Genomic DNA, 22,085 nt, shown 5'->3' on the forward strand with positions numbered 1-22,085 from the left:
TTCCTTTGCTCTTGCCTTCGAGGCTTTCACAATGCCAGAAAACAGCTTAGTGACATGGTTTTTTAGAGTAAATGACACCCTGCGGGATTTTGCCTATAAGGCTCGACTCTGTTACTGTTATAGTGAACGTCGAGCCTTTACAGGCACACCACTGGGCCTCAACGGTGGAACTCTATTGAATAAAGGAAAAAGCTTTTAAAATGATGCCCGTGAGTCATACTTTTCTGTTTGTTATCCCTTTGCTTACTTCCTGTTGTCCCTCAGTGCTGGACGTTTATGTGATAAGCACGGACGGTCAGGTGCAGGACTTCAGGTTTCCACAGACGAGCAAGGGGGGAGCCAGTCTTCAGCTTTCCTCCAACACAGTGAAAGTCAACAGCAAAAACGGTGAGAAAACAGCACATTTACAAGTGTATACCTTCTGGGGATGTGTCACAAGATGGTGCAGAATACTGGTTTTAATTTGATTATATATTGTTTAGGGAAATGTAGAGAAATTTCAAATTAAAGCTGATCTCCGCAAGGTTGTTTTCCATTTCCTTACTGGCAAATTAACACTATTTGATCTTTTTCGAGCTGTGAATCTATGGGAGTATAATTTAATAAGCAAGTTTCAAAAATAAGTCTTAAATATTCACTGAGTGTGTAACAGCTGTGTGTAAATAATTCCAAGTAACAAATTAGTCCCCAAGAAAAAGATTAAAACAATTATCACTTCAAATTTTTCTGTTTGATTTTAAGATTATTTGTGACTGAGGACAAAAATCCTGAGGATTTACTCTTTACTAAATCCAGTAATAAATGATCTGAAGGTGTGGTTCACTGAAAACCCATTAATTAATTATTATTATTATTTCTGATAATAATCGGCCACTCTGAGATTTTCATGCAGGTTGAACATGAAAATAGTCTCTACAGCTGTCTCCTGCATTAGCTTCTGATAGAAAATAGACGGTGAAACGCTAGGATTTGAAAAGCCTGACAGTGTGACATCACACAGGGAAGGCTGTTGTTGGTTTAGTGTCCAGGAAACAACAGAGAATGTCTAGGCTAGGAGAAGCTAACTGTTAGCGTTAGCAACTCCACCACATGGCAAAACTCCTCCAGGCTTGTGTTACCTGTGTAGATAAAATATCAGTGTTACAAAGTAAATGGAGTCAGCGGTAGGGTTGCATTGCTGTTAACCAATCAGATGTGAGAGGTCCAAATATCAGGAAGTAAGACCGTCTGAAGCTCAGCTCTGATTTGGCAATGCAGGTTCTGGAACAGGCACACCAGGGGCCTCATTTATCAAGCTTGCTTACGCACAAAACGGGGTCGGAAAACTGAGTAAGCAAGTTTCCACACAAACTTTGGGATTTATGAAAGAAAACTTAGCGGGAAAATGTGCGCAACTTTAATTTGACTAAGGACCTTGCTTACACACATTTTGGACATGGAGAGCATCTGCAGTGCTGCTGCTGAGAAGGATAAAATTATGAAATCCTGCAGCATTATCACTTGTACTGCTTCGTTTTCACACGGAACAAGACCCCCCACACGCACACACACACATGCGCGCGCGCACACACACACACACACACACACAGCCTGAAGCACAGAATACGGAATGCAGAATATCAGCAGGGGGACAGATTGAGGCAGAATGTCATGCGTCTTTGACAGTGTGTGTGCCCTGTCACTGTGACCCAATTGATCATGCACCCTGGCTAGTTGAACAGGGGAGATCTCCGTTTGGCTGACTGGTTAGCGCGCGTGACTTTCACCTGGTAGTCTGGAGATTGATTCCCGATTGGACCATTTTTTTAATATCCGCCACAGATCTCTCTGAAGAACTCAGCATTGACGGCTTCAGCAATGCTGTGCCACTCCGTGGATTTTCTCTTATTTGTTTTGCAAAAGCACTTCCTTTCATTTCTCCACCTCACGCACATGTACCTCAATTTCTGCTTCTGTGAAATTGCGCTTCCTTGATCTGCCTTGATCTACGGTCACCATGTCATTGGCGGAGCACTGCAACAGTCGGCTTATGTATATGCATGAGATCCTCAACGAACTTTGCATTGACTATTTATGGGAGTAAGTAGGTGTGGTGAGGGCGGGATATGACTAAAAAGCAGCTGAGAAACATTCTAGAAAGTTTCTGATTTATGAAGCAGAGATTGTGTGCAGTTGTGTGTACTCCATGTTTGATAGATCACAAACCTACTCGGCGTAAGTACTTTTTCTTTTGCTGAGCTTCAGTACGGTTTTAGTAAGAATTCTGTGCAATGTTTGATAAATGAGACCCCAGGGCTTTTTTGTACCTAGAGTACAACTTACAAGGTAATCATTCCTACTAGAGAACACAGCAAATGCATTGATTAAATGAGTGCACCACACCTTTAAATAGGCAAGTATATAATGCACGTCATGTGAGTTGAACTGTGCAAAGTGAAGCATTGTGTTTACTTTAACCCAAAAAAAATTTCTAAATGCAATTATTTACTGAAAGGGAATTGAGCTTATAGTGCTGAACAACAAAGCTCAGCTTCTCATCCGTCTCTGTGCTTTGAATGAGTAAAACATCAACACTTCAGCGCTTTGTGCTATGTCAAAGAGAAGCAATGAGCTGATTAATGTTTAGGATATACATAATTGAATAAATGCTGGGGATTTTTTTCAGTTTGAACTTTTAACTCTATAAGTGTGAATTTACTTTCTGCCGTGTTTTGATTTCATTATTTTGAGTTGCAGGTGTGGCCAAGCTGGTGTTTGTGCTCTACAAACACTTGGGTCAGTTCCTCAGCACAGAAAACGCCACACTGAGAGGAATGGGAGATCTCACCAAACACAATCTCTCCCTCACTGTCAACTCCCACATCCTGTCAGCCTCCATCACAAAGGAGTCCAGCCGTGTTTTTGTCGCTGACCCGGTGATCTTCACTCTGGAGCACCTGGATGTAAGCCTCCTCCTGCGGTTTGACTGCTACAGAGCTAAACTGTGAAAAATATCCTCGTGGTGTCACTGCCTTTCAATTTAAAGCCCGGTTCACACAGCAGGATTTTTTAATTGTCAGTCGATCTTAAAATCATGAGAGACCACACACATGCTGATAAATAATCACATATCTAGCAGTAAATCAGCAAATACTACACAAAAAGAACTTTCACTCATGGACATTAACTGCTCAAACAGGAAATCTCACGAGACAAAATGTGACTTTGTAGTAAACAAACATGGCAGAGGAGTTAGGGTGGTGCGGGCTTTCATTACTTTGTGTGCTGATTGGCTAAATATCACATTCAACAGAAAGTATTTGTTCCCAGAAGTCAGACCAAGAAATTTGACACATTTGAAAGCACAGCTTTATGATTTATGCGGTCTCAACATGCTTCCGAGCAGATCAGAGTGCTCATAACACACAACACATGTTAGGATTATCTGTTAAGATTACCTTTAAATCCATTACAGTAATAGTCTGTGAACTCAAGTATGTTAAAAGGGAGGGGGCTGGTCAAAAATCAGCATGATTAACCTGCCTTGGGAACCGAGTTTCAAATGCAAACCACTGTGTGTTTAGAGAGAACCCATTCATACTATAATAGTGTGTCGTTGGTGTAATTAGGATTTACCAGACTCACAATAAGACATGATAGCTTTGTGTTTGAAACTATTAATAACATTCCTACAAGTTAAAATAAACATCATGGTCTTTTGAAGTTGGGCTATGAAATGTTACAATCTCTGCTATTGTGAATAGCCCTGTGAACAACCTCAGTTTGGAGAAATAGAGGTTAACCATGAAACACTGCAAATACAGATTTTCTAATAAGTAAAAAGCCTTGTTATTTTACTTTAGTTTAAATAAAAATTAAATATATTTTATCTTCAAAAAACAACCCTACTTGAAATTTCGGTAAATATTTTGAAATAAAAAAAAATCTGCTAATGGGGTAAGCTAAAGTTGCTCCTAACCCTAAAATTCCACTATCTCCGCTCTGCTCCGGCACGAACTCCGCAGCAAAAACGGTCCTGTTGTAGTCAATCAGAGCTGTTCCACTACTGCGGCCGCCCGCCGTTCCGTCATCCGCGGACGCCGGAGCACCTCCGCAGTCAATGGACAGAAATCACAACCGTCCAACAGGAAAAGGCGCAAGCACAACTTCCATTATTTCACAATAAATCGATAAACAAAAAGCGTTTTTTTTTTGTTTGTTTCATATGCACAGGTTTAACAACTTTTAACAACTATCAATGGCAGTTGAACTTTAAATGCACAAAAGTAAGCCATAAATGCAGTTTCTACTATCAAAGTAGTCACCCTTTGTTGATCCAAACACTGCTGATCTCTCAACACAAATGTTGGGCAGATTAAACTGTTCATTTCGATGCTTCTCCCACACAACGGGTGTTTGGATCTAACTTCCGCGTTTATTGCTCGGACTGTATCGCAAGATCTCAAAAATCCCACGCATGCCTGTTTGCGCACCTCAGGTCTCCGCACCGGGTCGGAGCCGTTGTAGAGCGGGTATAGTATAATTTGAGTTCGGAAGCGAGCGGCAGCGGAAAGCGGGGGCGGAACGGAGCGGAGATAGTGGAATTTTGGGGTAAGACTAGCAAATACATATTTAGTAAATAACAGTTGGATTATTTTGCTAGTTGTAATAATTCTAGCTAACCAACATTTTATTACCCCATCTGCAGATGTTTTAGCTTAAAACAAGAACATCTGATCATATTTAAAATATTATTTTATTTCAGGAAGTGCTGTTTTTGCTGATGTTTTTCTTTTTTTCTAAAAATAAATGTGTATGTCTAAAAAAAGGCTTTTAACTTTCTGAAAATCGGTTATTGTAGTGCAGAAGCTGACGGCTTGTCAGAGCTGGCTAGAGCCCATGGATTTCTACTTTTCAAACTAATTTTAATCTTAAAAATGCCATAGCTGCTCATTTCAACACTATTGCATAAACCTTTTAACTTTGCATCACACTGTAGTGCAATTTATATAGAACTGTGGTTATTTGCTTTCTGAAAGTGTTTGCAGTGTAAAGGTATATAAATAGTGCCCAGATGAATTGCTGTGATATTTCTCAGATTACAGATGTGATACCACATCATAACTACCTGTGACTAGCAGCTTGTTCACATATCTGATCAGAACTTATTACAGTTTTCCCAAATTGAGATCATTCATATCCATCAACAAGAATTAAGATAATTCTTCAATCATTTCCATAGAAACTTACTTCAGTAGATCAGAACTGCCCCATTAATAATTTTTAGTTATTGAATCTCCTTGGCAACACCAGGTCAAACAATTACAGACTGGATAAAGATGCGACTTCATGCAATTTGAAGTTAAATACATAAAAAATGCAAGTGGTATTAAAGTCCATTCAAACCTTCAAAGCTCTCACACTGAATATCTTTTTTCTCTTTTTATTTGTGCTTTGTAGAAGGAAAACTATTACAACCCCAACTGCTCCTTCTGGAATTACTCCGAGCGAAGCATGATGGGATACTGGTCCACTCAGGGCTGCAAACTGTTAGAAACCAATAAGAGCCACACCACTTGCTCCTGCAGTCACTTGACCAACTTCGCCATTCTCATGGCTCATCGGGGAAATGTGGTAAGTGGCCCTCACCTTGTGGTTTGCTTGGGCTATTTTTCTTTCTCAATTAGCTGTTCCTCCTCCTGTCCCGCCGCATGATTTGTGCACACATGGCAAGAGCAAAATTGGCTTTTCAGAGGAGATAATTAGATTATAGCTGGAGGAGAAGGTAAGAGTAGAGAGGAAGGCTGCAGAAAAGGCAGCGGGCTGTCATTTTTAAAGAGCAACACTGTGGATCAGGATAGGAAGTGGCATAGTGTTATCAGAAGTAATTATGTTTTACCTGCAGTTCGTGCGTTAATACTCCTCCTCCATGCCTGCCTACCTGAGTATCATGGGAAACAGTTGAATTTAACTGGTGTTTCCAGTTCTTATGTAGTGGTGCAGAATCTGTTTTATAGCTAAATGCAATTACAATCCAATTACATGATAAATAGCATGTGTAGCGAGACCCCGCCAGTAATAAATGTAGAGGATAAGTATGTGGTTTGTTTAATAGTATGTTCCAACTCCTGAACTCTGTGCCTCTCATCTGTCTTTACATCAATCTTAACCACATCTTGAAACCAGAACCCAGAGGCTGGGCTAAGCCTCACACCAATCCCCCTACATATCACCCCAACAGTAACTCCTAACCTCAATGTAATTACAAATATCACAGGAGGAATTGCCTCACTTTCAGGCCACCGTGTCTTTGAGTCATATTTCGTATGGTCAAGTCTCTTTTTTTCCTCTAACTGCCTGGTGCCCACCATGAAACGCTCTCAGTTTTAGATCTTTTCTGAGTCACTTCATGGTTGAAAATCGTTACGCACGTGGTTGCAGCTGTTTGAGGTCATTTCTTTCCTACTGATGTCACTTTCTGCAGCATGTGCTGGGTAAGATGATGACTGAACTTGGGTTTGAGTGCCAAATGGAGTCGAGTTCATTTGTGTTTGATTGGGTCTTCAGTGTTTGACCAAATGCTAATAATCTCAATGAAAAGAAAGGACAAGACATTTTACAAACATTAATTAGGGAATTAATAATTACTAATAATTGGGATTATTTGAGAAGGGATGTTGTCTTATTGTGTCAGACCGTGATCTCAGACTTTCTCTGGAGCGGTTCACAGAACGGCCAGGCAAAAAATCAGCACGTCCAAATCTGAGACCAGAAAAAGGTAGAATGCCTTCTCCAGGTCAGGTATGAGGTCTTGCCCCAAGTGGAGGAGTTTAAGTATCTCTGGGTCTTGCCCATGAGAGAGGGAAAGATGGATCGAGAGATCAATAGCTGGATCGGTGCTGCATCTGCAGTGATGTGGTCGTTGTACAGGTCTGTCGTGGTGAAGAGAGAGCTGAGCCGGAAGTCCAAGCTCTTGATTTACCGGTCAATCTTCATTCCAACCCTCATCTATGGTCACGACCTTTAAGTAGTGACCAAAAGAATGAGATCATAGATACAAGTGGCTGAAATTAGTTTTCTCTGCAGAGTGGCTGGGCTCTCCCTTAGAGATAGGATGAGAAGCTCAGTCATCTGGGAGGGGCTTGGAGTAGATCCGCTGCTCCTCTACAATAAGAGGAGCCAAGCATCTGGTTAGGATGCCACCTGGATGCCTCCTTGGTGAGGTTTTCTGGGCACATCCAACCAGGAGGAGACCTAAAGGAAAATCCAGGTTACACTGGAGTTTCTCATCTGTCCTGGGGATGCCTTAGGGCCAGAATATACTAGCTTTTTAATGACGCATATGCGTTTAAATTGGTTGTTTTGTGTAACTTACGTTGATTTGACGCGTTGTTTGTGCATGTCTGCCAAAATAAACGCAACACATTCGAACACCGCAATATACAAGTAACCAGTAGGCGGAGGTAACAAAATGAGCAAGACACTCCATCTCTGCTTTAGAGGTCTTTCATACCATCTACGATATTGCTGCTGGTTTTTTCTGCTGAGATCTCAAAATTAACCAGTTACTGATCTCTTCTATTGATGCCATTTTATTTTGGTTGTACGCCACAAACCCGGCTCTATCCGGACTGAGATCTCAACACTGCCCCCTAGCTGAATCACCTAGTTCTACACGCAGTGCAGTAGCAAGTATGTGTTCAAAACGCAACTTGCTGCCTGCATCAATTCAAGGTTAAAAATCAAGTATATTCCAGGCCTTATGATTCCTCCGGAGGAGCTGGCCCCAGTGGCTGGGGAGTGGTAAGTCTGGGACACCCTACTTAGGCTGCTGCCCCCATGTGGAAGAAAATGGATGGATGAAGTCTTACTTTTCCTTCACCAAGACATTCAATGGCAAAAAGACATCTTTATTCTTTCAGAACTGAGCACAATGAAGTTTAATTGCGTTCATCAGTGTTTCCATTAAACTGCAGTTGAAGACTATAGAAACAAATCTGGAGACATTAAATGCTTAAATGCCACCTATTCTCATGTGAAGGTCACTCAACATCCTGTGTGTGTGTGTGTGTGTGTGTGTGTGTGTGTGTGTGTGTGTGTGTGTGTGTGTGTGTGTGTGTGTGTGTGTGTGTGTGTGTGTGTGTGTGTGTGTGTGTGTGTGTGTGTGTGTGTGTTTTTCTGCAGAGGGAGGGAGGCATGCATGAGCTCCTTCTTACCGTCATCACAAGGATGGGCATCGCTGTATCTCTGGTCTGTCTGGCCATCAGCCTCTTCACCTTCTGCTTCTTCAGAGGCCTGCAAAGTGACCGCAACACTATCCACAAAAACCTCTGTCTCAACCTCTTCATAGGAGAGCTTCTGTTTCTTGTGGGCATCAACATGACGGAACCAAAGGTACAGTGGAAAGTATGCCCCGGCGGCATTTAATTTTAATTGTCTCAACTGAAGTAATTAGCCTTTACATGCCTGAATTTCCATCTTAATTTTTCTTTTAAGTGCTCCACACAAAAAAATCAACACATTAAATTAAAAATAACAAGAGTGTGCTTGCAGTGGCTGCTAGGCTTTAATCAGGCAGATTTCCTATATTCGTCATTGTGTTAATTTGTTTAAAATTTCGTGCAAACCTTAAATTCTGCACTTGTTTTTGCAGGAAGACCGCTCCTTTCAATTCCTAAATGAATAATTGTAGTGTTTGGCCTTTCCAAATATGCATTTTCATCAATGTTTCATTCTCATGTGATGTGGGTAAATTATGTCAATAAATTATTGAACTAGTTAATTATTTAAACGTGATATTCACACTTAAGATCTCACTGTCTTAACACGAATCCCGTTGATTTCGAATGTGCTTTTGGAAAAGAAAAAGAAGCTGCTTTTACTTTAGGCGACTGCAACATCTTGAAATTGAATTCTGTCCATCTTGTGGAGGTAATTTTAGAAAAGAGGTCACCAAGCAACACAGGCAATATTTGATGTTCTTTTTGCTCTAATCTGATAGAAATAAGCAAATGATTAGATGCTAAATTCTCTTTCTCAGAGGAGAGCAGTGTTCTGGGCAGAGTGGGTGTGAAGTAATTTCTCTTGGTAGTTAAGAAACAAAGTGAAATAACTTCTTTCTGTCTTCTTTGCATCCTCCTGCGTGTGTGTTGTCTCCATCAGCTGGTGTGCTCCATCATTGCCGGAGTCCTCCACTTTTGCTTTCTGGCTGCATTCACCTGGATGTGTTTGGAGGGCGTACAGCTCTACCTCATGCTGGTCGAGGTCTTCGAGAGCGAGTTCTCACGCAGGAAGTATTACTACATCTGCGGCTACCTCATCCCGGCTCTGGTCGTGGGCATCTCAGCAGCCATCGACTACATGAGCTACGGCACACAGCAGGTGTAAGTTTACCACGCTTGCAAGCATACTTCTAGGTTTTTTATTTATTTTTGCCAAGATGGGGTAAATATCATGCAGCTCCATTGAGACATGCCCCCACAGCATGTTAAGGATGGTTTGTGCTAATGACAGTAATATCACAAAAGAGTCGTTCCCCCCCCCCGGAAAATTTACAGCACGTCACTGCTAAAAGAGGAGCCTGAGTCTAACAGCAGCATTAATGAATGCGCTGGCTAGCTGCACTGGCCTTTTATTCTTTGCAAGTGGATAATTACTGCCCTGATCAGTGAAAGGTTTCTGCACTTCTGTGCTGGTTTTTATCCAAGCGTTAAGATTTCTAAAGTCCTCTCATTTAGAGAATAAAAGTAAAATGTGATCTTTTATTTCAAAGCACCAGTCTTCTTTTCATTTGTGCATCCTGATAAAAACAGATTTACCTTTTTCCTGTCTGCATTCAGGTCTTGGATACACACCGGCGTGCATTTGTAGACCGTGAAGTCACGACCAGTGCCTTTTACACTGCAGCTCCTTGTGGCTCTAAGCCAAAACCCCTTAAAGTAGACCCCCCCCCCCCCCCCCCCCCACTGCGGTCAGAAGAGTTGCTTTTCTGCTGTGGCCTATCATGTAGCCAGCTCTTCTGTGCTCTGATCGATGAGATACAACTATGTTTTGGCAATGAAATCAGTCAATGAACTAAGTATCACCTTTTGCATCCTGCAGATGCTGGTTGAGAGTGGATAACCATTTCATCTGGAGCTTCATTGGACCCGTGACCTTGATAATAGTGGTACGTTTTAAATTTGTGCATGCATAGGGATATGATTTTTCTTTTCTTTTGGAGAGAAGCATTGAAAACAGTTTATAGATTTTCTCTCAGTGTGTGCTGGCAGCCTCTTAGCTCTGCTTTCTCCGATCAATTTGCATGAAAGGATAGTGGTCCCATTATAGCTGACACGAGGACATCAGTGTCCACTCAGCTATGAAATCCTATGAAATCAGAATTGTTGAGCAGTAACAAGGCCGAGCTTTCTGGTCCTCTCACTACAACTAGAGAATACTTCCTTCCTGCAATCAAGAGGAGAAATCGTTTCAGGCATGAAGGTCATTTGCTCGGTGGAAAAACAAGTGTGATGTTTGGGGGGGGGGGGGGGGGGGGGGGGTTGGGGAACAGGGAAGTAATGAGTGAGTGGGCCAGACAACCATTACCAAAGCACATAGCCCTGCTGAGGATCATGACACATCCCCAGCCAATCCACGCACACCGACATCTCCATCTTCACTTCTTAATATTTCATGCAGAGTACACGGAGTTCGCAACACACATCCACAGACACGCAACATGCAAGTGCAAGAAGACGAAAATACGATCCGCATCGGACATCGGCGCACATGTAAATGTGTTCGGCGGTCATGAAAGAACATGCAGAGCCATGAGAGGAGCTGCAGCACTAGTTTTATGTGCTTTATTTGGCAGAGAAGTAAGAGACCTGAAAACTGTGGCGGATGGCTCCTTAGAGACCGAGCTTGTTTGGGGGGGGGGGAGTCCACTTGCAGCTTTCTGCAGAGTGCCTGCTAGCTTCTCGCCTCGGCTTCAGTCTGTCTGTCTGTCTGTCTCACTGGATCTATGTCATCACTCATGGCTGTGTTAAATGCATCTCCAGCTACTCGACTCATGCGGACGTAAACTGGCCCCAGTGGCTGGGAGAGACACAACCTTATTATCTAAAAGCTTCTTTCTGTCCTCTTTGCCACTCCTTTTTCTCCCGTCTTTACTCGTCGATGCAGCCGTTCGTCAGCTTTTCACTCATCCTCTTTTTGACTATTTTCTGTTGCCTTGTAGCTTTCCAGATCGTATCTGTGCGCTGTGACAATACAATCAACACCTTTCTGCTTGTAAGTGGGTGAATATTTGGAAAACGAAGCCTCTGCTACGCCCCAAACTCGACGCTCGTTGTCACGGTTTGTTTTCTAGCAAACTCATGCTTTTTTATTTAGCTACATCTACAGGAGGTATGTTGCGCTTTAAAAATGCATGATTTGAGCAGAAATGGAACTGAAGTTCTAATGACACAAAGATGAAAAAAATAAAAGGAATCCACACAGCATTGGTTGTTTTTCATAGAATATTTACTGCAGTGCATTTGAAAGGTTAAATATGGTATCGGGCCAAACTGAAGCTCATCCCCTCCCTTCCTTCTTTGTGGCTTTGGGCCCTGCGGTGCTTACAGAAAGACATCCTGAGAGCATGGAAACCTCTCTGGATGTATGGCTTGAATCACTTAAATGTATTTTTTTTCCTGGCCCCGGTTAAACTCGCGTCTAAAATATGGCATTCCGCTGCGTACTTTCCTCTCTCCGAATGTTTCCTGAAGCTTTTAGCCGTGACGTGTTAGATTTGTTTGGGCTTTGCGGCATGTACATTCTCATCTTGTGTAATTGCACTCCGTGTTTGGGATCGACCGTAATGACAAACATGAGAACAAAGATAAACAGCGAACGCGGCTCACATCGACGCCTTGAGCTGTGCGAAGAAGGCCCGAGCAATAACCTCTCACTGTTGATTTTTGTCTTTGGAAGTCAGGGTGCTCCTTGATCAGCACAGAGGTATTAAATTTTCATGGTCCTCCCACTAAAGGTACGAGCGTGTTTCTTACTGTGGGAGCAAAACCACAACAATTTGCTGTAAACTGCGACAAAGACTCCTTTTTTTTATGCTTCAAGGATAAAATCTGATTAAAATCTAATTGATCTTACTTCTGCAGTTGCAACTTTAATCTAGGAAGTTTTAATTATTAAAGTACCTTTTCTTAAGGCCTCTTTAATAGCTCATACATAACATTAAAGACACATTTTTAAACTATTAGAGTAACTCTAGAGCCTGTCGTTTATTCTTATTTAAAAGAAAATGATCTTAAAAGCTCCCTATCGTAGTGTCTTAGTAACCCTGCACTGCTAACTTAAGAAAGTAGAGTCTTTACTCGGTGCAGTCTATTAACCCTGATGCACATCTGTTTTGACAGGTCAATGTCATCTTCCTGGTGGTGACGATCTACAAGATGGTCAAGCATTCCACCTCCATGAAACCCGACTCGAGCAGGCTGGGGGGTATCAGGTGAGGGGTGTCACTCCAGGAGACGAGTAGGGCCGGTCTGTTGTTGCATGTTGTCAGAGAGAGAGTGTGTGTGTGTGTGTGTGTGTGTGTGTGTGTGTGTGTGTGTGTGTGTGTGTGTGTGTGTGTGTGTGTGTGTGTGTGTGTGTGTGTGTGTGTGTGAATAGAGGAGAAGGGGGAGGGTAGTATTTGTGAAATGGAAAAATAATATGCACCATCACTTCTTCTGCCTTCCTGCTATAATTTCAGAAACAGCATTTGACCTCCTCGTTTATTTGATTTCCCAACCAGGCCAACGTTTTTCCCTTTCAGATTTGATCTGTAGGTGGTTTCATTCTAGCTTATTTTATGATTTCGGTATTTGCACTACACGGTGGGTATATTGCCTGTTTTATTTCTTCATAACGGCGTTTTCGACCTTTGGCATCTTCTCCTTTTTTGCTCCTGTGCTTGCACAGTTTATAGGCATCTTTGGAAGACTGATCCCAACCACATGTCCTGTAGATTTCAAGATGGTGAACAGAGTGAAAGAAACGTGTGTGTGTGTGTGTGTGTGTGTGTGTGTGTGTGTGTGTGTGTGTGTGTGTGTGTGTGTGTGTGTGTGTGTGTGTGTGTGTGTGTGTGTGTGTGCGTGTGTGTGTTCAGGAGGTGGGAGTAAGGGGGGTCTTCCCTCCTCTTGCTTCTAGTGGGCTGCATTCGGTTGATAATGCGACAAATCCCTGACCACTTCAGAGCCTAGAGCCGTGTTCGACTGTATGCTTGACGACATGCCAGCATACGTAACGTGGGTGTTTGATTATTGGGCAGCTACTCAGATTTTGGTCCAAACCAAAACATTTTTAACGAAGATTGTAATTGGCTAGTTTTTAGCACAAAGAATTTACATATTTGTGAATGCTGTTTTTTTCACATTATAAAAACTCATCAGCTGTCATTAATTAGGGTCTACCTTGTGTCTGCCATGTGTTTCATTTTTTGGAAATTTATTTTCTTTTAAAGAAAAAAAAAGGATAAATAATTTTTCTAATCCCAAAAATCACGCGGACTGCAGAGCTTCCTTTTTTTTAGCGACATGATGACAGCCAGTTTCTGCTCTCTTCTCCAGACTTACTGGATCTCCCTCTGGATGACTCACCTCTCTTGTGCATCACTTGCAACCAGCTTTTGTCACTGAAACTATTAGGTCATCTTGTAGGCTTTCCTAGAAGGGACCAAAACACTTGCTGTGCGTGCAGAAAGTTGAGCCAACAAGTCTGAGGAAGACCATGGAAACATTTAAGCCAAAACTGTGTCTATCAGCATTTCTACACAAGTAAAACATGCCTAAAAGAGGTTACACATGTAGGGAAACTACACAAAACAAAGACGCATCTGATCCAAGTTTATGTTCTTTTCTTTCTTTTTTTACTTGATAATATCACACTTCCTCCTCTTTTGCAGGTCATGGGTGTTGGGAGCGTTTGCCTTGCTTTGTCTTTTGGGACTCACATGGTCTTTCGGCTTGTTCTTCCTCAATGAATCATCGATTGTGATGGCTTACCTCTTCACCATATTCAACACTTTGCAAGGGATGTTCATCTTCATCTTCCACTGCCTGCTGCAGAAAAAAGTAAGAATTGTTTTTTTGTCTTTTTATTAATTCAACAAGTTAAGAGTAACTTTTTTATCAAGCTGTTTGCATCTTAAAATTGTCTTTATTTAACTTTTCTTCATTTTTAAAATCAATGAATTTCATTGAAGGGAGACATTTTTCTTAAATAGTGGAAGTTAAAAAATTATCTTTTAACCTCCTAGGGCCCTGTGTCAACCTTTTTGTTATTATTTATAGACACATGACAATGTTTTGTTTGCTTTCTTTTTTTATAGGAAATGAGACCCATTTTTTATTTTATTTTATTTTAATATTTGTAATTTTGTTTCTGTTAATGAGAGTAGACTACTCTGTAATAGTTAGATGTATTTTTTCTTTTAAATCACATCAAATACAGGTTCAGGCTTCAGGAGGTTAAGCTAAATAATGTTGCTCATTTTCAGCTCTTTAGGAGTCAAATATTTACTATGTTGTGAAGCACCTTGTGGATTTTGCCTGTGAAAGGTGCTATACAAATAAAGATTACTTACTTACTTACTTACTAAATTTGTTGCTTTTGTTAGTCTTTCAAAATAGTAATTTAAAACCACGAACCAGTTGATGTTTTTAGACCAGGGATGTCTCAACTTTTCAAGAAGACAATCAAATTTGTCAAGTTAAAAGTACTCACAGGCCTCAAAAAGTGTATAAAAGTGAAAAATAATTATATGATATCAATATGTAAATATATATAAATATATATATATTTTTCTTCTTTTTTGCAATTTAACTTTTCCGAGTTCAAATGGGCATATTAGTAGAAATGTTAGGTTAAAAGTGTTATAAAGTTTTACTCCACATTATCAACTTGCAGGAGAGACAAAATTCTTCATCCTACACTGAAAAAACAGAAATGCTTTGTTTGTTTAAGTTTTATTCCCTACAATTAGTTTCTACACAATTGGATCAAGTTCATAACATGAATATAATTAACCTGTAATGCTAACTTAAAAGTGCACCACTTGATTCCTTCTTGTTGGGGTAACTAAAAAGATTCTGTTCATCAATCAGCACACTGATTACTGGTTGAATGAAACAGATTTTCCAGCATGACGCTCATTCTAAAATGTTGAAAGTCTATATAAATTGATTACAGTCATTTAAAGTGTTATTAATGAAATGAAATATATATGTACTAAAATGTTTTGTATAGTTCTTAAGCTGGCATTGAGCAAAGAAAACATGACATTGGGGTTCAAATCAGCAGTGTCTCCAACTAGGATGACAGCTATGGAAATGACAGGGAGCATGTGCAACATGGTCTAGACTAGGGATGCACCGATACGATACTGGTATCGGTATCGGTGCTGGTCCCAATACCAGTATCGGTATCGGTAAAAGTTAACCGATACCAATGCAGTTGCTTGAAAATGGCTTCACTGTAACTTGTCATTTCTGTTCACCTAATATTTTAGCTTTGCGATCATTTCCATTCATATATTTTACTTTTTATCTACCTCACAGTCTTTTCCTGTTGAAAGTAGAGCAGAAAATAAAATCTGTATTCCATATTATTGCATTTTTTTGTGTGGTAGAAGTATCGGTAATGGTAATCGGTATCGGCGAGTACTCAGATCCAAGTATCTGTATCGTGTCTGTTTGGAAAAAAGTGGTATCGTTGCATCCCTAGTCTAGACCAGTGGTACTCACTCCTTGTCCTGGAGAGCCGGTATCCAGCATATTTTAATTTAATCTCTGCTTCAACACATCTGATTTCAATCAGCAGGTGATTAACAGGCTCCTGCAGAGCTTGATGAGCTGCTGCACAGTCGATTCAACCACTGAATGTGGTGTGTTGGAGTAGAGAAACAACAAAAACATGCTGGATACCGGTTCTCCAAGACCAGGAGTGAGTACCACTGGTCTAGAGAGACAGGGGCACACACTCCCCAGCCTCAAGCTCAGATCATCCAACTAAAAATTGGATGACATTAATGAAATCTAGTTACTTTAGTTCATAAAAATCCTGTTGAGCCTGTATGATTTTAAGCAGTTTCACATCATTAAAATACTTTGGATTGACTAGTAGAAGGAAAGAGAAATGTTTTATTGGTAAAACAGTTTTAACCCTCTCAGGCTCAAAATAAGTTTTGATAAACTGATGAACAGCTAAGTCCTTCAGGGGTACTTCTGAAGGAAAAATGCTCATGAAATACGTATGTGGAGTAACCAGGTAGGTAGGTTTTAATGTTGCAAATCTGCAACGTCTGCCTCCAGAGGGTTAATCATGTGGAACCGATGTACACAATAAAATCACGTAACGCCAAAGAGGTTTTTTTTTTTCCAGTGACTCGGAGGGCTGCAAATGGACACCAGGCAACACTTAGACATACTTCTTTCAGACTGTGGCTCAAATTAAACGTACAGCAGGATATATGTTTTTATTAACTTTAAAGGCATTTTTGCACACAACAGAGACAAGCATGACCTTTTCCTTTCCAAAGACACACATACAGATATTTTTAAAAGCTCTAATGATAGTTTTTTGTTTTTTTTTTTGGTTCAAGATGTAAGTATGGCTGTGCTTTAATTTTGCAGCATGTGGCACACTGTCTCTTATCCCAGTCCTTGCAGGTATGGCATTTAAGCTGCTGTCAGCTGGCTGGCATTTGATAAAGATTTGGGATTTGCAGCTCTCATGAGGTGTGAGGGGGTAGATATGTCACAGTTTGTGTCTTATGTGTGTTTGTACCTTCAGACTGTCCTGATCTTTTACTTCTCTGCAGGTCCGGAAAGAGTACAGCAAATGTTTCCACCAATCCCAGTGTTGTGGTGCGCTTCCGTCTGAGAGTTCCCACAGCTCCGCCAAGGCAGCCACGTCTCGATCCACAGCCCGCTACTCATCTGCTACACAGGTACGCCAGCGGGAATCAAACAGGGGTTTAGGATTTAGCAAACTGTGTGGTAAACTTCTCTTTAAGTAAGCACATTTTTTTTTCTATCATCTTTTATATGTCTTTGAAGGGTAATTCTGGTTAAAGCACTACATATTTAGGGGAAAGAAACCTGCAGTGAGTTAAGCTACAAGCATTTGGCCTTTTCTTGAGTGTTTGCTACTTTGAAGAACAAACTTTAAAGATATTTGTACTCATCAGAGGCCAGACAGATGTAAAAGGTAGCAAAAAGACAAGAAAAAAGGTTTGGGATTTTTTTAACAGATGTATCGACAGTACAGGTCTCGGAGCATCGTTGTGTCAGATGTTTGGAGGCTGAACACCGACTTAACTTTTATTGTACAAAAGAAAGATTCACCTACAGGATTTTGTACATTGGTGTCATTTTAAATGAGAAAAGGTGCATGGAGGTTACAGAGGATTGTGTCATCTTCTTGGTTTTGGTTAAATTGAGAGAACAGATGATGCTCAGTTTTCATAAATTTGAACATGTTATGGTGGAAAGTCGCATCGTCCTCAGTAAGAAACTATCACTCGTTTTTAGTAGCTGGTGTATAAAAGCCTGGAGTTATCTCTTACTGCTTCATGTTAGTTTCCAAGGAGTCAAGAGCTTTTTGACATTTAATATTGATCAATAATCCTCCATGCTTTCTGAAAAGCACCTGAACATTTTCAAGTGTTTTTTCATTTTATTTCTTTATTTGTTTTTTGTAAGTCCTGATGAATCATTCAGGCATAAAAAGGCTCCTAAAATAAAAATAAATAAATGAATTGAACCAATGTTGTGTCGGCCCGAAACAGACAACAGACATGTTGAATTGGTACTTCATTACCAGCATTCTGTCACAAAGACGTCTTTTCTATAAAAATACCAAAGATAACAGAGTATGACTAATAAAATAACATGTTGGCACCAACAATATTATTCCCAAAAGGTTATTAGTTTAAAACGTTTCCTTTGTTTTCTGGGGGGGGGGGGGGGGGGAGATGCTGTCATGTTCAGGCACAAGGACAGGGTAGAGAATGGGTGCAGAAGCAGCAAAAGTGTATTAAAAAATCATAGAAACATTAAAGGTGTGGTTCTGTCATTTAATCTATACATCTGAAGTGATCTCTAGTAGGAATGAATGCCTTGTAAGTACTTTGGGTACAAAAATCCCTGGTGCACCTGTTTCAGGATCTAAAAGATTTCCAGATCAGAGGAGAGCTTCAGACGGCAGGATCTGGAGTCTCACTTCCTGATATTCTCACCTCTGATTGGCTAACAGCAATGCAACTCTACCACTGACCCTGTTTGCTGTGTTGATGTTTTATCTCCACAAATAACACAAGCCTGGAGGAGTTCTGCCGTGTGGTGGAGTTGCTAATGCTAACGGTTAGCTTCTATTAGCTGAGACGTTCTCTTCTGTTTTCTGGACACTAAACCAACAACAGCCTTCCTCGTTGCGAGTCAAGATGGGTGAGTCCAAGACAGAGTGACATAGATCTGTCAGGCTTTTGAAATCCTAGAGTTTCAACATCTATTATCTATCAGAAGCTAAGGAAATAGGTGTAGGAGACTAGTTTCCTGTTCAACTTGCATGTTAAACGCAAAGTGATTGATTACAATCAGAAATGATAATAAAAAATGTTATTTTTTAAGTGTTCCACACCTATCTGGAAACAGACAGAGTTAAAGACTGGATTAGTGGTGTCTAATGTTTTGTTTCCTTGCTCCAACACACCGGATTCAGTGGTTGAATTAAATGTCATTAAGTCCTGCAGAAGCCTGATGATTACTCATTGATTTAAATTAAGTGTGACAGAACAGAGAAGCATCTAGAATATACTGGGTAGTGGTCCTCATAGACCTAGAGAGTATGCAACAACATCAGCACTGTCATGATGGGAATCTTGGGTTTCCATATCTTGCCTTACAAAATGGTTCTAATCACTATTACACATTATTTCCATATTAACTCTATTTACTTGAGTGAAAGCTGCAGAAGAGGTCTCAAAACAGTGAAAATCTTGTTTCTAATATTATGTCCTTGTTTGCCTCTATTAGCGTTTGAAATGTTGAACTAAAGATGATACTGTATGTGTCTCTTATAATATCTGAGGCCTATCTTGGGAACGCCACTTGGGATTTAGTGGCTGCTTCTGCTCTTGCTGTCGGAAAAAAAAAAGGGATCTCTCAAATTACAAACCGTGAGATTCTCCGTGTCTCCATTTTTGGTCGCAGTCGAATCAATAACACACAGGGCCTTGTCGCACAAACATGTCATCAGTCAGCGAGCCAATTAAATCTTCATTTATGTAGTCTATGGTTTGTATCACAAAACCACACAGCCACTCAATCCCGGGAACCGAAAGCTTTGAAGCAAGTCGGCACCATGTCGAGTACTAATCAGCGGCTGCTTTTTTTCTCCCTTCAACACAGAGCCGCATCAGGCGGATGTGGAACGACACTGTGAGAAAGCAGACGGAGTCCTCCTTCATCTCAGGCGACATAAACAGCACCTCCACCCTCAACCAGGGTAAGCAACTCACCTGAGGACACACACACACACACACACATGCTCTCTGTTTGTGAGGAAGCGCCGAATTTACGATAAACACTTAACTGGATGCGGCCTACGTGGCTCTGCGCCAGCTGAGAATAGAGGAAGATGAGACCTGATTTCATGCTGCATTTCTCCCAGCGATCGGCAATCAAATGCATTAAATGCTTCTAAGTTCATAGCTTCTCTTGCGTGTCCCCGCTTGCTCGGACCCTCTTAAGGGATAAGAGATAAGAGGTGGGGTAGTTAGTGAGGTGTAAAATGTTACAGATGAGGACTTGGGTTCTTGTAATGACCCTGAATGGGAGAGACGGGATGTGCAGCAGCTCTCTATCATCTCCATCCCAGAGCGGCCGTCAGGGCTGGAGGAAGGGGGAGGATGGAGATGAGGAAAGTCAGGTGTAGGTCAGAGAAGGCTTTGGGAAGGATCCCAGCATCATGAGGCTCAGCTTTTTGGACAGTGCCAGGACAGTTTTGGCCCTGGCTCTGAATTAGCTTAGAGCTTTTTTTTTTCTTTTTAGAGATCCCTGCCAGTGCAGAGTTTCTCCCCAAACCGTCCAAATAACGTTGGATGTGTTGTTGCATTCTGGAGGTTGATGGGGATACAGTGTTATTTGTGGCAGGGCCGCTCAGATGTGCTGTGTCTACTGTCTCGACTGGATGAGTTTGTTTAGATGAATTTGTTTCACATAAACTCTGCAGCTGATTGTGTTGCTTTGCTTTGGTCAACACTTGTCGCTGTAATAATGTTTGTCAGTTACATCAGCAGATTGTTTAGATGGCCGCATGCTCTCGATGACTGTTTTTTAATCGAAGGCAGTTTTATTTTATTTGTTTGTTTTTTTTTTTGTTTACATCTGAAGCTCCCCGAACACGGAGCCACAGGCTCTCTTCCTCTTTTGCTGTTTCCTCACCTCCTAATTCTCTCCCTTTCTGTCTCTCTTCCTGTTATTTCAGGGATGACTGGCAACTACCTCCTAACTAACCCCCTCCTCCGAACCCACGACACTAACCCCTATAACAACCTGCTGGCAGAAACAGTGGTGTGCAACACCCCCTCTCCACCGGCCTTTCACTCCCCAGGTGCACATCCGCCCTTCACCTTTATTTTTGTTTTCATTTGATTTAGATTTTTTTCCTTGCACAGATTTGTGGTTGTTTCAGAGCACAGGTGCAGCATTTTGAGAAACACTTCCTTTCTAGAAGAGAGGCAGACTATAAACCACCTTCTTCTGTATTCTGTTGGAAACAAAGCTACGACCGAAGGGTTAGCCTAGCTGAAAAAAATATATATATATGTGTGTGTGTGTGTGTGTGTGTGTGTGTGTGTGTGTGTATACCAGCTATTTTAAAGCTTTATAATTAACACATTTTATCTTGTGTGTGTAAAAACAACAGGTCGTGGGGTTTAATGGCATGCTGGAGCCTCAAACACAAAAATCCGCCCATCAGGACCCCAAAAGCACTCTAATTAGCACTTTATATCTCATTTGTTTAAGCTGCACGGAAACAACAATTTGCCATTTCAGGGTGGGTTATCTTCCAGCCTTGGATCTGAGCAGTTCCCAGGCAACCAGCAGACAAAGGAAAGTTACTGGTCTTTGCCAAGTTGTGTTTCAGTGCTTGAACCGACACAAACAGAAAATCGTCACTTTTTCTATACACCAGCATTTGTGCAGTTAATAAAAAGGAAACTGATATCAAGTGTTAATTAATGAGCTTTAAAGATGGCTGCAGCTGGATCGGTGTTGTCTTTCGACGCAGTTTGCCTTCAGTCTTTATGCTATTTTAAGATAAGACAACCCCATCTTGGCAGGGGCTTCACATTCACCAGACGTGCACAGAGTGGTGTCAGTCGTCTCATCTACCTCCCTGCCAGAAAGTAAATCCTTCTCAAAATGTTGAACTATTACATCAAGTACTTTACTCTTTCTTTTTTTTCTCTTTTTTTAAATGGTAAAAACTCTTGAGATTGTGACTTGGCATGAATGAAAATAAGTTGTACCTTTTGTTCTGCCTCATTCTCACCATCGTCGCATTTTAGTTCTTATCTGCACAAGGAGAGATCAGCGTCAATGCTTTCTTATCTGGTCTACTTAGCAGTCAAATGGGAATTCCCTTTTCTTGTTTAAAAAAAAATCACCCGGATCATATATTTCATTATGTCGTGTCGAAATCTTTACATTTGCTCAAGATTACACTGAGTTTGAACAGCACCAGCGTTTAATGTGACCTAGTTCTTTACTTGCAGAGGAAAAGAACCTCAATCAAAGCTGCAACAGAAGCACATGACGCAATGCGGGCAGAGTTACGGGCCTCTTGTTATTCACAGGCATTTGATGATAAAAGGGAACACGCAAAGTGGCAGAGTGGCGAAATTGCGAGTGGAAGCATCGCCCGATTAACCTGCCTCGGTTTGTGCTGTTTTGTGCTGGGAGCTGGCTTGTAGCTCAGTGTGAGCACTTCACACTTAGAGATAATGAAGCAGGTCTGGGACTAAACAATGTCTGCACAGTTTATCAAACGCGTTGTTTCTTTCTTTTCTTTCT

General features: G+C 41.1%; 1 protein-coding gene across 10 annotated transcripts in view; it reads left to right on the forward strand.

Moving 5' to 3' along the window:
- Nucleotides 1–22,085, forward strand: part of LOC107383893 (adhesion G protein-coupled receptor L2) — a 113,689-nt gene that overhangs the window by 88,425 nt on the left and 3,179 nt on the right. For 7 of the 10 annotated variants that reach the window (XM_015956771.3, XM_070541664.1, XM_070541668.1 and 4 more), the window contains 11 exons: nt 265–387; nt 2,737–2,942; nt 5,440–5,613; nt 8,164–8,373; nt 9,142–9,362; nt 10,081–10,147; nt 12,381–12,472; nt 13,910–14,078; nt 16,826–16,954; nt 19,416–19,512; nt 20,494–20,619. In XM_015956771.3, coding sequence (XP_015812257.3) covers nt 265–387; nt 2,737–2,942; nt 5,440–5,613; nt 8,164–8,373; nt 9,142–9,362; nt 10,081–10,147; nt 12,381–12,472; nt 13,910–14,078; nt 16,826–16,954; nt 19,416–19,512; nt 20,494–20,619 — 1,614 coding nt within the window. The remainder of the gene's footprint in view (nt 1–264; nt 388–2,736; nt 2,943–5,439; nt 5,614–8,163; nt 8,374–9,141; nt 9,363–10,080; nt 10,148–12,380; nt 12,473–13,909; nt 14,079–16,825; nt 16,955–19,415; nt 19,513–20,493; nt 20,620–22,085) is intronic. The other 3 variants (XM_070541665.1, XM_070541666.1, XM_070541672.1) reach the window with 1 other exon arrangement.

This window comes from Nothobranchius furzeri, chromosome 11 (genome assembly GCF_043380555.1).
Source record: "Nothobranchius furzeri strain GRZ-AD chromosome 11, NfurGRZ-RIMD1, whole genome shotgun sequence".
Lineage (NCBI taxonomy): Eukaryota > Metazoa > Chordata > Actinopteri > Cyprinodontiformes > Nothobranchiidae > Nothobranchius > Nothobranchius furzeri.